General features: G+C 39.4%; 1 protein-coding gene across 1 annotated transcript in view; it reads left to right on the top strand.

Moving 5' to 3' along the window:
- Positions 1-16,250, top strand: part of LOC311051357 (hemicentin-2-like) — a gene marked incomplete at both ends in the record, with an annotated part of 36,422 nt that overhangs the window by 14,636 nt on the left and 5,536 nt on the right. The window contains 6 exons of the mRNA XM_084065921.1: positions 3,461-3,546; positions 3,939-4,130; positions 4,367-4,591; positions 5,147-5,431; positions 5,661-5,725; positions 5,989-6,082. Of these exons, the coding sequence (XP_083922047.1) occupies positions 3,461-3,546; positions 3,939-4,130; positions 4,367-4,591; positions 5,147-5,431; positions 5,661-5,725; positions 5,989-6,082 (947 nt within the window). The remainder of the gene's footprint in view (positions 1-3,460; positions 3,547-3,938; positions 4,131-4,366; positions 4,592-5,146; positions 5,432-5,660; positions 5,726-5,988; positions 6,083-16,250) is intronic.

Genomic DNA, 16,250 nt, shown 5'->3' with positions numbered 1-16,250 from the left:
GAACCGTGCAGTCGCTTTTTATGAAACTCGGCCATATGGTAGATGGTCATGAAAAACGATCAAAAAATAATTCTCACAATCTTTCGTCCAAAGGTGGCGCTATAGCACTCAATTGAAAATGCCAACTTTGAACAGGTACAACTCATGCCCTGTTTGACCTACAGCCATGAAACTTGGATACACATATGCGTCTCCTCATGCTGAACAACTTTCACCCTCTGACTTTTGACCTCTGACCTTTAGATCTCCCACCATTTGGAATTATATGAAAAACAGTTAAAACCTATCTCCTCCTGGGATTTTTGAGTAATCTGCACGAAACTTTTTACACATGAACTTTGGACCTATACCAAAAAACGTTTGCAAAATATCTTCCATAAGTGAAAAAATGAAGTTTTAATGAGCCAATGAATATTGCAGTTTTATGACAATTATTCATCTGCCCCTAACACATACATGCAGACTTACCATTCTTTGAAACTTTGCAGAAATGTAAAGGGCCATTCCAAATATCACTGAAACCAATCTTACTCTAATTGGTCAAACGGGGGCGCTATAGCAATTTCTTGAAAATTGAAACTTTAAACAGGCAAAAGTCATGCCTCGTTTGGCCGACAGCCATTAGACCTGCTTACACATGTGCCTTGACTAATGAGGAACACATCTATCACGTTGACCAGTAAGCACCGCCCTTAGATTGTCCGCAATCTTGAGCAGTTTGAAAAACACTTAAACCCAGGATTTTTCAGCTATTTGCGTGAAACTGTATGATCTCTGTGATCTCCTTTTTCACAGGTTCTTGTCTGTTGGTGGCTTCTCGCTTAAATGTGTGCCCCACAACCTGAAGGTCACCAGTTCAAGCCTCACTTGGTGCAGACTTCATCCAAGTTGCATTTCACACAACATGACTATCAATGAATACATCTGCAATTGTTAAAGATAACATGAAATACTTAATTGAGTGTTTTTTACATACAGCTGATCTACAATCTCACAACTTTTCAGATAGCAATGAGAGTATGTTTTTTCAATGTATAACATACTTCATTGTGAAAATAGCCAATGTACAATCTGACAACTTTTAATGGTTTGTGAGCTTGTAGATCGGCTACTTTCACTAATTTTGGTTCTGAGGAGATGTACAATTTCTTCATTGGTAAATGGTTTGTGAACGAGTGATCTTAGTGTTAGTGAAACAGGGGCTTGGAAGGCAAGAGTTTGTGATCCTCCACAGACAATATCAGCCTGGACAAAGATATAGCACTATAGGTAGTGTTGCAGCTACCTAAGAGTGCTTCATGACCGTAAGGTTGCCGGTTCAAGCCTCACTTGATGCAGACTCATTTAAGTTGAAATGCAAAAAACATGACTCAATCTATTCCGTTTCCATGGCGCTCTCTCTCTCTCTTCAATCTATTCCATTTCCATGTCTTTCTCTTCAATCTATTCCGTTTCCATGTCTCTCTCTCTGTCTCTTCAATCTATTCCATTTGTCTCTCTCTCTGTCTCTTCAATCTATTCCATTTGTCTCTCTCTCTGTCTCTTCAATCTATTCCATTTGTCTCTCTCTCTGTCTCTTCAATCTATTCCATTTGTCTCTCTCTCTGTCTCTTCATCTATTCCATTTGTCTCTCTCTCTGTCTCTTCAATCTATTCCATTTGTTCTCTCTCTGTCTCTTCAATCTATTCCGTATCTCTCTCTCTCTGTCTCTTCAATCTATTCCGTATCTCTCTCTCTCTGTCTCTTCAATCTATTCCGTATCTCTCTCTTCCTTCTCTCTCTCTCTCTCTCTCTCTCTCTCTCTCTCTCTCTCTCTCTCTCTCTCTCTCTCTCTCTCTCTCTCTCTCTCTCTCTCTCTTCTCTCTCTCTCTCTCTCTCTCTCTTTTTTTCTCTCTCTCTCTCTCTCTCTCTCTCTCTCTCTCTCTCTCTCTCTCTCCTCTCTCTCTCTCTCTCTCTCTCTCTCTCTCTCTCTCTCTCTCTCTCTCTCTCTCTCTCTCTCTCAGGGGTGGCCATAGCTGAGTGGTTAGTGAGCCCGCCTAGGGAGCCAGAGACTCTGGTTGCCCCAGGTACGATTCCAGGCCAGGTCAGCAAATGTGTCGATGAAATGAAATTTGTCCCTGAGCAAGACTCTTAACCCCTAATTGCTCACAGGCACTCATTGGAAACAAGACCGCAAGGACTTTCATGAACTGACCTGTTAAAGGAATTATCATTTCTCTTTCTCTCTCCTGGCCCCATATTATCGCTGCTTGCAGCTATATTTGTATATGTTATTTAGGTTTATTTACTGTTATTAGAATTGTTACTTCATTGATTTTTATTTGTTAGCTATTTGTGTAAATACACTCTTGTATTGTAACTCTAGCATGTAACTAATACAAATCTTAAATCATTAATCAATATACAAACTTTCAATGAACCATGTGAAATAATATCACATATAGTGTAAATATGATGTAACATTAACATATACTGATACTCAGTAATCTGTACTCTAAATGTGTATAAGTAATGTGTGAAGACGAGGGAATGAAGGGAGTAAACAACATTTCTCTTTTTAGTTTTGGGTGTGTGTCGTGGATCTGGTTATCAGTCATTAATGTAGACGTACTGGACAGACAAGCTCTGGAAACGGGTGAGTAAAGTAACAATGATATGTCATGTTAATTCACAGGATTGTAAGGCAAGGCAAAGTTATTTATTCATCATTCAAAAGTCATTATTATTTGTGGCATTGTTTCAAAGCCAATTGTAGCCAATCAGAATAATCAGTTTAATGTAAAGCACATTGAATTGCCTTGTTGAAATGTGCTTTACATTAAACTGATTATTCTGATTGGCTACAATTGGCTTTCAAACAATGCCACAAATAATAATGAGTCTGATTGCCATGAAAATGTGCACGCATACTCCCAGTAGGGAGTATGCGTGCAGTATGCAAGATCAAGATGTATCAGTCAGATTTAGCAGATTCCTTTCCAATTGGCTTTGACCTTTCCAAATTTTGCGGACACTATAACCCGGCTTGGCGGGTATCTGCGTGCAGAGGAGCACACTTTTCTAGTTGATATATAAGTTGATATATAAGTAAGAAGCATCATAAATGATGTATTGATATTGCTTTATTGTTTGACATTTTCCGTTTCAAATTATTATCTTTTAACTGCAATTCATGGAAGCTTTTCTGGAAAATAATTTCACTCTTTGTGAAACTTGTGATGTCACGGTAAACTTGAGGTTGAAGTTGACACGGTTGCATGAGGCACTTTCAATAAACTTTCAGACATGAGTGAACAAATGGTCCAAATACAATACTTGTATTACTACTAACCCTATAATTATTAAAATGTAACATTAACATTGGTGAGACTTGGTTTAGTCATAGATGTAATTGACAGCTTATTGTATAACAGAGAGTACAGTACATGTGTTGGTTATGAAGTGTGTCTTTCATTGCAGTTACTTGATGCTGGGGTCAGTTTTCACCTCAAGATACCATGAGGTTTCCAAAGACAATCAGTGTGATCCTGGACATTCTGATCTTGGTACCTGGTAAGGAGAGTTTGAAATGGTTTCATATTCACCGTGTGTTCACCCCTCATAGATTTACTAAATGACTTCAAACTGCAAAGTACAAATCAAATACCGTATTCAACACATAGTTAAATGTTGTGGGTAATGTACAGATAAATGTAAAGAATATTGAAACATATATATAATGAGGTAAATATAAAAAAAGAACTACAAAATATTTTTAATTCCATTTTATTATATTATATTATATTTTCATATTGAGGAAAATATCATGTCATGTCATCACAATCTAGTGGATCAACGGATTGAGGCCAGAAGGTCAGAATTATTATGATAAAAAAGAACAATCAGAAGATTGACATTTTTGTTGACAGTTGTTTACTTTTCTGTGTGTATTTTACAGGTGTTTGTAGTGGAGAGTGGAGAGCAACCATCACCAATCCATCTCCATGTGTCATGAGAGGCTCATCAGTAGATATTGGTTGTTCATATGACCACCCAGTGGGTCACACTGTCACGTTTACAAAATGGTACAAGAACAACGTTTTTTTACTCTATGGCTTTCAACCTCAACAAGGTCGTATTCAATACATTGGTAATAAACTCCATGATTGTGCCCTGTGGATCAATAACATACAAGACAGCGATAAGGGAGATTATTACTTCAGCTTTTGGACAACAGGTAGGCTTTTATGGAAGTCCAGTCAACCAGTATCTTTGTCTGTAACAGGTAAACTTGAGTACTTTTTTAACCTTTCATGTAATCAAAATCAAATCTTTCCTGACAATCTGACCAACTGACGTCCATCTTGTTTTTATTCTTCTGATCAGATCTGTTTGTACAGGTGACTCCTCCCACTGTGTCAGAGGGGACATGGGTGACACTCACCTGTCAAACATCTTGTAAACCAAGACCTAGCTTTGTCTGGTTTAAAAATGGACAACGAGTATCCAACCCAGGATTCCAGGCCACAATAGAGGATGCTGGGAGTTACCAGTGTGCTGTTAAAGGACAAGAGACATGGAAGTCTCAAGCTGTGATGTTGGATGTGCAGTGTGAGTTTTTATTTTATTTATTTTTTATCTCTGTTTCATTCTGTCTTTAATGCATTCAATTAATACACATTCAAAGAAGAATCATATTAAATTAAAGCTGCAAGCAGTGATGAGCCGCCCCTCCCCTTGTACCTTAATTAATCCACATCAGGATGCACAGTATCCACCATGCTGTTTCTGCAGAGCAACATGATTCCAAACGTAGGATTAGTTTGTAAAAGTAGAACTTCCAGGCAACTGTTGCTATGCCTATGATACATGTTGCCAGTAGATGGTATTATGACTTTAACTAAATATTGACACCTAAATGTGTTCAGGCCATGAATCATATCAAACGTGAAATTTGGGGCTTGACCTAATATTCCAGTTACAAAGTATAATGTAAATCATTTTATTGTATCAATATCCATTCTTTGGATGTTCTGTGTAAGTACAAAAATGTAATAAGAAAATAAACAATTATCTAGTGAATCACTCATACTTGTAATCTAATCTAAATAAATGTTTAATATAACATGTTCAAATGTTACTTGTATTTGTGATGTTTCTATCAAGATGCACCAGTGAATGTGTTGGTGGAGGTCAGTGCACCAGACAGTCCAGCAGAGGGCAGCAGTGTGAAGTTGACCTGCAGCAGTGATGCTAACCCACCAGTACACAACTACACCTGGTACAAGAGGACTCCTGGTTCCAGCTCCCTGGTCCAGGTAGGGTCAGGACAGGTGCTGGTTCTGGCCTCTCTGCAGCCCTCCCACACTGGACTGTACTTCTGTCACACCAGGAACTCACTGGGAGAAAACAACTCTACTGAGGTGCTGCTGCACATGGACACAATAGACAGTGAGTAGACAGAGGAAGATGTTGGAAGGAATGATTGGAATAACATGTACTTTACAGTCTGTAACCTGACAACTACATATACTAAAGTGTGTAATGCAGTTTTAGATGTAGTTATCGATAAAAAAATATATATATATATAAAGAACCAGAAAACCACACTTTAAATAATGTTGATTGATTTCATTCTCTGATGATAATGAATGTTAAATATGGTGTCATTTTACTGCAGGTCATCTTGTCATTCTTCGCGTTGGTATTGGAGTCAAGGTGTTGGCAGTGCTGCTGCTTCCTTTGGTTATGTGGTGGGCCTGGTGAGTTTCCTGTCATCAGAACTCTACAATGAAAGTTATGTTTTTGTCAGTATTGCAAAACATTAAAACTTAAAACAATTGTTTTAAAATAACATTTCTTGTTTTTAAAGGAAACAAGATTCTGACATGGACAAAAAAGTGAGAAGAGCTAAATTATTTTGAAATGATTGCACTTATCTATACTGATGATGAATGTCATACAGTATGATTTATTGATGATTATGAATATGATTCACTGTGTTTCAGGAGGACAGTCCAGATTATGTGAACATCAGTGGAAGTGTTGGTTGTAGACGAGGCTTCATCTCCTCTGCTGATCAGGACAAGAGGAAAGCAACGTGTAAAGAAGACCAGGTGCTTATCAGTGTCTGCTGCCTGGACACTGAAATACAGCTTGTGAAGCCAAGATCAGCTAGCTTGTTAGTAGAATAGCAAAACATATAGAAAATGTACACTGTCATAAAACTGTGTTGAAAGAGTGAGGCTCCCAGAGTCATCACACCCATACTGACCAGAGAGGAGAGATGAAGATGAACAGATTGAGTCAAAGAGGAGAGATGGTAGAGTGAGAGAAAGAGGAAGTGCATACATCTCACACACACCAGGGCCTGTAGTTCACACACAAACACACACACACACACGCACACGCGCACACGCACACACGCACACACGCACACACACACACACACACACACACACACACACACACACACACACACACACACACATTGAGGAATCAGCAGAGGAGTTGTGGGTGAAATAGATAATTTAAATAATGTGGTAAATATGTTATGGTGGAGTTGGGAATAGAAGGAGGAGAAACCTTGAAAGTGCTGTTATAACATTTCTACAGGGACAGAGGTCAGCTAGGTCAACTGTTAGGGACCCACTGAGCATTTTTCGGGCTATTAGACGTCTACAATATACATCTAAGGGCTAGTCTAAAACAGGGTTATAATTGGTCTAACAGTGAAAGTTTTTTAGCGGTCTAGGCTTAGTCTAGACGTTGATTAGATGTTTTTTAAGCGTCTATTTATAGACCGTCTATATTATAGCCGTTGAAATGACGTCTATAATATAGACGTCTATATATATATACGCTTAAAAAACAGCTAATCAACGTCTAGGCTAAGCCTAGGCCGCTAAAAAACTTTCACTGTTAGACCAATTATAACCCGGTTTTAGACGGAGGTCTAATAGCCGACTATGGCTCAGTGGGGAGTTAAAGTTGGAACAGCCGTCTACTCTGATTCCCTCCAAAATGTGGTAATATACATTTGTATATTTGTATAATTATATTTGTTTTATTTCTTTAGTTCAACACATTTTGATTAAGTTTTACTTATGTATTCAATAGATAGTCACATGCTAAGCTAAAGTTCCTGCAATAAAATCACATAAAAATGTTCAATGCTGACTTTGTCACTATTTATCCACATCATGGTATTTCAGTTCTATGGTGAATGATTGTAACTCCTGCTGAACAGTAAAATATTACTGTATATTTTGCATGCTTGACATTGTGAAAGGTTGGCTCTAGCCATAAATCTACATTTCCTTTTAGTAAAAGTTTACTTTCTGATGTCCTGATATGCACAACTACTAATATGTCATTAGAGTTGTACTACAGTTAACTAAATAGCATCTTTCTACAGGTCAAAGGGAAGTGCATTTAGGTAATAAGCAGGGAAGACATCAGGATGCAGGTAGTGAGAGGTCAGATGGGTCCACTTATACCAGCTTTAATATAGCCTTAAATATTTAGAAGTGTGATATGTTCTGTCTAAACAATGACCCCTTGGAGGGGGTCAGTGTTTAGGCAGATTTTGTAGACTTTGTAGATTTTGATTACTAGACCATACCCGGTGAAGGGCGCCCTTCACCATACCCGGTGAAGGGCGCGCGTCCCCTCGTATATATATAAAAATTTGCTATATAAAAGAGCAAAATAGGCTTGCTATTTTCTGTTGCCCTGCAGCAGGCTTGAGTATATTTTTGATGGCATTTTACACCACTAACAACATTAATCAGAGAATCACACGTCTTTGTCACAACTCGTGTTTTGTCTTTTTTAACCAACACAGTACAAAGTACTGGACACACAGATGACACACAGGTCATAGATGACTCAGGTCATAAACCTGGAAATACAGGAAAATAAACATTGTATTACCATATATTCATAGCATATATGATTCACAATTAAACAGCAGGTAATGTAGCACAGTCTATCACAGTAGAACCGAAATAGCAGAAAATGACTACAATACCCATGAGGCATTCTGAACCATGAGCCAACAACGCGTCGCCCCAGCTACCATTAAGTTACAGTGTCCAAGTTACAATACACAAAATACACCAAAATAATACTTTTCAATGGACTACTTGGGTAGCACTGATAATATTAACCACAGTAAGGTTCATAAAGTGTGTTGATGAAACGTTTACATTGTTGATTAAGTCACGATGACGACGTTAGCATTAGCGTTAGCCGCATGCTAGCGCCAAACGTCCGTTAGCTTAGCATCACGCTAACGGCTCATAGTAACTTGGTTTGGCTAATAAACATTAATCCCAACTAACGCCAACACAGTAATGGATGTAAACATACACAGACATGCTTTGGACATTATTATCAGGTTGCATGTTGGTGGTATGGGGTTCGTTTGGTTTGGCCTCGTTTTCATAGACCTCGTTGCTTGTTTCTCTCGCGAAACCTGTGGCCATGTTTCCCATTGAACCCGGAATAAAACCCTACGTCCGCTGCCACTACTGCTCCCGGTTTGGCTACAATGGGAAACATGGCCACAGGCTGACTAAATAAGCGATTTAAACGGGTAGTTTCGCTGGCGACCTAAAATATTATGCAGCCGACCAAACCTTAAACATCCGTGCGGTTTAGAATCTACCATTAGTTTTGGGATACGATGTATACAAAAGGGTAAACAGCGGAGCCTTGGCGGACGTTCGCCCGATCCTGGAAGAGAACGACATAGAACCGTTCTTTATGGAGCTAATGTGCATCGTGTGTGGGGAAACAAATCTGGAGTGTTTACTTTCCACAGCAGAGAGTGGGCGGGGTCTATGGTGTAGAGTCGGTGTTGCCATGTCCGCCGATTGTAAGCGCTTTAGGGCCAATGTTGGTGTTATAGGGTTCGTTTGGTTTGGCCTCGTTTTCATAGACCTCGCTGCTTGTTTCTCTCGCGAAACCTGGCACACAACGACGCATGCGCAGTTTGATCGGAGACCCAAGACCCCATCCACCCACCCACCCACCGTCAGCTTACTAGAATTATAGTAGGATTACAAAACATAGTAACCACTTCAGCCCTATACATTTCGGCCATTTGAGAATAGCCAATCTACAAGCTCACAGCTTGTAGATCTGCTATTTTCAAAAGATCTTTTATACATTTTACACATTTGAAAACTAGTGGAATGGGACATTCTGCCTAACGAGTGCTGTCTACTTTTCTACTTTTACCCAAGTGCATTTTGAATTCCGGACTTTTACTTGTCATTATTGCATATACAGTATATAAGTATAGGATACTTTTACAAGTGTAGCACTGGCCCTTTAAAGAAAGTGCATAAAGAGGGGTGGCCAGGTTTGTGGCCTCCTGTCTAGCCAGAAGCCTGGCTTGAGTGTTTGTGAGAGATACCTGGAGGCATGTGGCATGAGGCAGGGGTACAGACTAATTCTTGGTAAGACAATCTGAAACAAATGACAAGGTTTTTATAACTCATTGTAGCAATAGTATATATATATAAGAGTTTAGATAGGCTGACAATATCAGGCCTGTTGTTGATTATAGTAATACATATCTGTATTTCCAGAAGCCTTTGAGCAGCAGTACCCTGTGGCTATGCAGGCCTATATCAATGGGAGCCATGAGCATATATTGACTCATTGGGTATGTTTGTTATTTTTGCTGTATTTTGTCATCTTGCTATAGGGGCCTAATGTCTGGGATGAATTGTTGGAGGGTTGGTCTAATGCTTTATCATTTGATTTTTTTGTAGGAGCTGAACTAACCATCACTGTTTTTCCCACCGTGCCATACTATTTAGACTGGGTTTTTGCTATTGGACTGTGTGCAATAGGGTTGACTCAGGACAGAACTATACTGGGCCAATAAGTAGCATTGCATGATTTTGGTTTTGCGTATTTGTATTTAGTTTTGATTTGCTGATTTGCTTTAGGTTACTTATTTACTTTATTTGCTTTTGGTTTTGCATTATTTGGATTTGATTTGTTTAATTTCGGTATATTTAGTTTAGAGGCCCAAGTAGGCCCCGAAGCCCTTCCTTAATGTCCCTTTGCCTCTTGAGTTTAGTCCCTTTGCGGAACTCCCAGTAATACTAACCGCTTTCTTCTTTCTGTATTTCAACCTGACTATTTTTTATACCAACTGTTTTAATAAACCTGACACATTTGATACATCAGCCTCTGGTTCTGTTCATTCTGAACCCGTACCTTTCTGGGGAACCTTACCGTGTTCAGTCCTATATTATATCTATATACAGTATATGGTTAATGTGTTTAAAGGGGGTGCATTTCTCCTTTCCGACATGTCGCCTTTCCGACGTTGACGAACCCTATACCTAACCCTAACCCTAACCTTAACCGCACGCGGAAGCCACTAGTCGGAGTGGTGAGATGTCGGAATGGAGAGTGAACACCGTTTAAAGGATCCCTCACTCCTATATGTGTGGGTGGCGTAGTCATTGCTTTATATAGCCCTGCTACACAAGTAAAAAAAATAGTACTTTTCCCACCACTGTAACCCACTACGTCGACCGCACAACGCGTCGCTATGCGACGCGTTGTGAGCTTGTACGATACGATACGATACGATAATACTTTATTGTCAGTTCACACTGAAATTTGTCTTGCGACCCAGCAGCCATGTATGCAACAATAAACAGTTCACACATTTGACATGACACAAGAAAAACAAAACACAATACAAAATACATACATAAAGACATACAAAGACAAGAGCAATGTCCACCTCTCAGCCTACCCTTGGCCTATAAATCCTGATTAAGCCTCAGTGTCGTCTGATGGACAAAGGACCTCTTCAGTTTGACCTTATTGTATGTAGGAACACCGTATCTCCTTCCTGAAGGCAGCAACCTATATTCTCCATACAAAGCATGGCTAGTGTTTGAAGTGATATTCCTTGCCAACCTTATCATACTATCATTATACGTAGTTGTATAGAGCCTCTGAAGTGGCTGTCCAACAATCTTTGAACAAATGTTCAGTTGCTGCAGCAGTTGTGACTTTAAGGCTACAGACAGACATCCATACCAGGTGGTACTACAGTACTGAAGAACACTCATTATAACAGAAGTGAAAAACAAAAGAAGAATCTGTCTACTAGCACCAAAAGATCTCAAACGGCGAAGGAAATAGACTCTTTGCTTTGTCTTCTTACCCACTGATTCAATCTGTTCTTTCCATGACAGAAGGTGGTCAATTACTACTCCTAGGTATATATACGAACATACCTGGTTGATCTGTTCACTATGAATAGTTATGGGGGATCTGTGTATCTCTAGTGGGGCACCAAAAACAATCTCCTCTGTCTTTTTTGTGTTAATGATAAGAGCGTTGTTATCGCTCCACTCCACCACCTTATTTACTCTGTGTTGGTGCAGTCCAGGATCACTGGAACTATCCAAAAGGGAAATCAAAACTGTATCGTCAGAGTACTTTAGAATGTATTGGTCTGTTTTGTCAGTGCGACATTCAGACAGACATTCCTCAGTACGACAGCTGTCAGTATAAAGGGTGAAAAGTACAGCTGAGCTTACGCAACCCTGGGGAGCACCAACATTAGTAGTTAATGCTGCGGAGAGGGTTTTGTTCACTTTCACCCTCTGTACTCTGTTAGTAAGGAAGGAAGCATACCAGTGAATTAAGTATGGATTCAGTTGCAACTGCACCAGCTTTGACACCAGAATATCAGACTGTATTGTATTGAAAGCTGAAGAGAAGTCTAAGAACAGCACCCTTGCATAATTCTTATTAGACTTATCTAGGTGTTTTGTAATGAAGTGGACCAGTGTGACAACCGCATCCTCTGTACCGCAACCTTTCTTATAAGCAAACTGACAGGGGTCAAATTTGTCTTTAGTTATACTTACAAGATGTTGCAACAGTATTCTTTCCAGTGATTTCATGATCACTGAAGTGAGAGCTATGGGTCTATAATCCTTATGTTCTTTTGGACATTGGATTTTGGGTAGTGGTTTTATGTGTGAGGTTTTCCAACACAGAGGAATTGTGTGTGTGTCTACAGAGGTTTGAAAAATTGGTTGCCACACAGGAGCCAACTCAGATGCAAAGTTTTTGAGGAGAAAAGCACTGCACTCGTCCGGCCCATTAGCTTTCCTTGTGTTAGTACACCGAAACACTTTTCTGACATCCTCTTCAGTGATGACAATTCTGTCTGAGGGGGCAGGTGTTACAGCCTTGAGTATTTCAGTGCACTTAGAGGAATCGCCTAATGATTCGAATCTGGCAAAGAAAGTATTTAGGTCATTAGAAAAGCCAAGTTCATTATCTGTCACAATAGGTTTGGTTGGGGATGACATTCCTGTCATGGATTTCATAGTATCCCACGCCTTTTTGTGATTTTTGGCTTTAAACGCATCCTCTAGATGCTGTCTATGTGTCAATTTTGCCTGCCTCATTTTTGTTTTGAGCTTTCTTTCCGTCAACTTGAGTGCACCGAAGTCTTTGTTTATGAAAGCTATTTTCCTTTCATTTATTACATCTTTTATGTCCTTGGTCACATATGATTTATTGTTCGGAAAGATTTTAATTTCCTTTGTAGGAACAACCAGCTGTACACAAAAATTAATATAATCATTTGTAACATTGGTTGTTTTGTCCAATGAACTTTCTCTAAATGTGTCCCAATCTGTACAGTCCAGGCATGCTTTTAGTTGTTCCTTGCTTTCATTTGTCCATGTCCTAACTACTTTCTTCTCCAGTTTTCCCCTCTTCAGTTTTGACTTATAGACTGGAGTCAAGCACACGACATTATGATCAGAGGTCAATATAGGCGGCCCAACCGTGGCAACATATGCTTTTGGAATGTTCACATAACACTTGTCCAGAATGTTATTTTTCCTAGTCGCATCCTTAACATATTGTTCGAATCCTGGCAACACGGTGTCCAGATAGCACTGATTTAAGTCCCCAAGCACGATGGCTGGTGCCTCTGGATACTGCAGTTGCAGTCCGTGTACACAGTCAGCAATGGTTTTTGCTGCTTGTGCAGCTCTTCCCGCCCCTTTAGGAGGCACATATACTAGAAACAGTAAAATGCACCCAAATTCGCGGGGAAGGTAGAAAGGTCTTAAAGTCATGCCTAGGATCTCCACGTTGGGATCGTCGCATATCCTAAGTTTGACGGAGAAGGATCGACACCAGAGATCATTTATGTACACACATACACCACCGTAACCACTCCCTCCACCTCTGTCCAGTCGTACCATAGTAAATCCGGGGACTTCATAAAGTGAGTCTGGTTTTGATGGCTGTAACCAGCTCTCAGTGAAACATAACAGTGATAAAATAGGGTTAAGTGGTATAAATAAGTGGTTAATGTATGATTCATTATATCATAATTTATATCTGAAAAGTAACTAGTAACTAAAGTTTTCAACTAAATGTGGTGGAGTAAAAGGACAATATTTGCCTCTGAGATGTAGTGGAGTAGAAGTAAAAGTATTGGAAATACTCAAGTAAAGTACAAATACCTAAAAATTGTACTTAAGTACAATACTTAAGTAAATGTACTTTTCCACCACTGATGACAGTACAGACTACTGAGACTAGGCATTTGGTGATGAGAATGATCAATATAGCATCCATGATCCATCTATCCATCTATGCACTGACAGCAGCAAACACTGCAATGTGGGTCAATGTCCAAAACTCTACACGCAATATAGACGATGTCCTGCACGACAGCGACATCTTGAGGCCGTAGAAACAACAGGAGTTGGCCTAAAGCGCTTTCCAATCGAGGATGGCCAACAGCAACATGATAGCAGTGGTGTGTAAAGTAACTAAGTACATTTGCAGATATAAATTATTCTAAAACAAACATTAACCCCTTTAGCCCTATTTTATACCTAAGCTATTTGAAAATAGCCGATCTACAAGCTCACAACGCGTCGCGATAAGAAGAGTTGTGAGCTTGTAGATCTGCTATTTTCAAACAGTTTAGAACTTTTACTTTTGGTACTTTAACACATTGTCTGCCAGGGTTTATTCATAATGTACTCACCACTGCCGGCATTTTATATAATTTTTTATAGAAAGAATGTGAATTACTTGTCCGTTTAATTTTTAACATTGAAGAGAATGGTTTTTTTTTTTAATTATTTTATATCTCCTAATTCGTTGTGAATAACAAAAAGAAATGAATACCCAAAAATTAGAGAAACATTTTAGAAATTCAAAAACAAAATTCAAGAAAATACAAAAAAGGGGAGAATTTTCCCCTTTGGCGGTTAACACCATTGACTGAAAAGGGGAGAATTCTCCCCTTTCTGGAATCCACAACTAGCTACCGTACCTTGCCAAGCCAAAGCAATGGTTTAGCTGGTAGAACTTGATCTATAATAGACATATTCTATTCTAACCCACCAGTACGAAACTACAGCTCCCTGGTCCAGGTACTGGTAGGGTCAGGACAGGTGCTGGTTCTGGCCTCTCTGCAGCCCTCCCACTAGTCTGTGAGCCAGGACCCCAAATATTTGCCATCTGTACCATAGTGGTTTTTGGGAAGGTGTACACACATATAGTGCTAGAAAATATGTGATAGAATTGCAGCGGTGGTGGTTTTCTGTGTGTTAAATTAGCATCTCTAGAAATTGCATCTATACCTATATCTGTTACTGGCAGTGGCAACATATATTGACCTCATTACACAAGGTGTAGCCTACTTCTGTTTTCATGAGAGATGTTGACACCAGTCCAAACCAATGCAACTAGTCGCAACTTGCAACCATTGCACGAAATTGCAGCGGTCTGGACTGACCAGTTTACAGACCGGTGTGTCTTTGGGCAAATGGTTGCAATAGTTGCAAGTATTGCAGCTGCAAGTAGTTGTGTTGCGAATCAATGGTGTGGAATGGCCTTTTCACAAAGGTTACCACAGTAAATAACATAAATATTTAATGCCATGTTTACATAGACAGATTCTAAAGAAATGTATTATGAAGTTCAATAAGCACAATTTTGTGTAATGCATATAAGATAACTTATTTTATTATATTACATACATGAATATCACCTTTGCAGCAGGTGCTTTTTTCACAACAGTTGTTTACATGCAAAGCATGGCTTGCAGAATCGCTAATTCATTCATACATGTTTTGACCTACAGTAAGTGGGACAAATCGATAATCATGCAGGTTCCACCCCTAGTTCATATTCCGTAAGCTATGAACCCAAATTTACCATGTGGGGGGAATCATTTTCATAGTGATTTTTGGGAAGGTACGCAACCCCTAGTGCTAGAAAATATGTGATAGCATTACAGCGGCGGTAGCTTTCTGTGTGTTATCACTCCATACATAGAACCGAAGATTTCTATTTCAAACGGATGATCCTCTCTTATTATTGACCCTCTCTTATTTAAAAAACGGTGGGCATAGCTTAGACTATATGCTCTCTATTAATGGAAGTGACAACATATACATTACACTAGGTGTACTTCTTGTAATACCATGATTGCAAGATACAGATTCTAAGGAAATGTATTATGACTTTCAATACACTATAGTCTAATGTAAGTGTAAGTAACGCATTTGTAGAATGCCTTCTAAATCCTAACAGTTCTCTGACAAATCTTATAGTCTAATGACACAGATGCTTTCCCGGATTGAATGGGTTAACATTACATACAGTACATGAATAAAAGCAGGTGCTTTTTTCACCAGCAGTTTTTTTTTTTTACATGCAAAGCACCTCTATGGCTGGCAACATAGCTAACTCATTCATTCATTCATGTGTGTAAGTAATAATGCATAGAATAGCATTTATTTTACCATTACCGGTACATATTTGCAGCTTTTCATCAGCAATTGTTTACATGCAGAGCACCTCTATGGCTGGCAAAATGTCTCACACACACACACACACACACACACACACACACACACACACACACACACACACACACACACACACACACACACACACACACACACACACACACACACACACACACACACACACACACACACACACACACACACACATTGAGGAAGCAGCAGAGGAGTTGTGTGAGAAATAGAGACATTCAATAATGATGGTATATAGATGTTATGGTGGAGTTGTGAATAGAAGGTTGAGAACCAGAGCTCAGGGAGAGATAAGGACACCATTAGGACAGTTAGAGAAAGCATGCAGGGTGGAAAAGGAGGATGGAACAGTGGGGACATGTTTGGCTGTGGCCATTGATCAAGAACATGTC

Source organism: Gymnoscopelus microlampas (assembly GCF_963454915.1).
Source record: "Gymnoscopelus microlampas genome assembly, chromosome: 9".
Lineage (NCBI taxonomy): Eukaryota > Metazoa > Chordata > Actinopteri > Myctophiformes > Myctophidae > Gymnoscopelus > Gymnoscopelus microlampas.
Note: the sequence above shows the minus strand (reverse complement) of the source record. Positions and strands in the feature narration are given on the sequence as shown.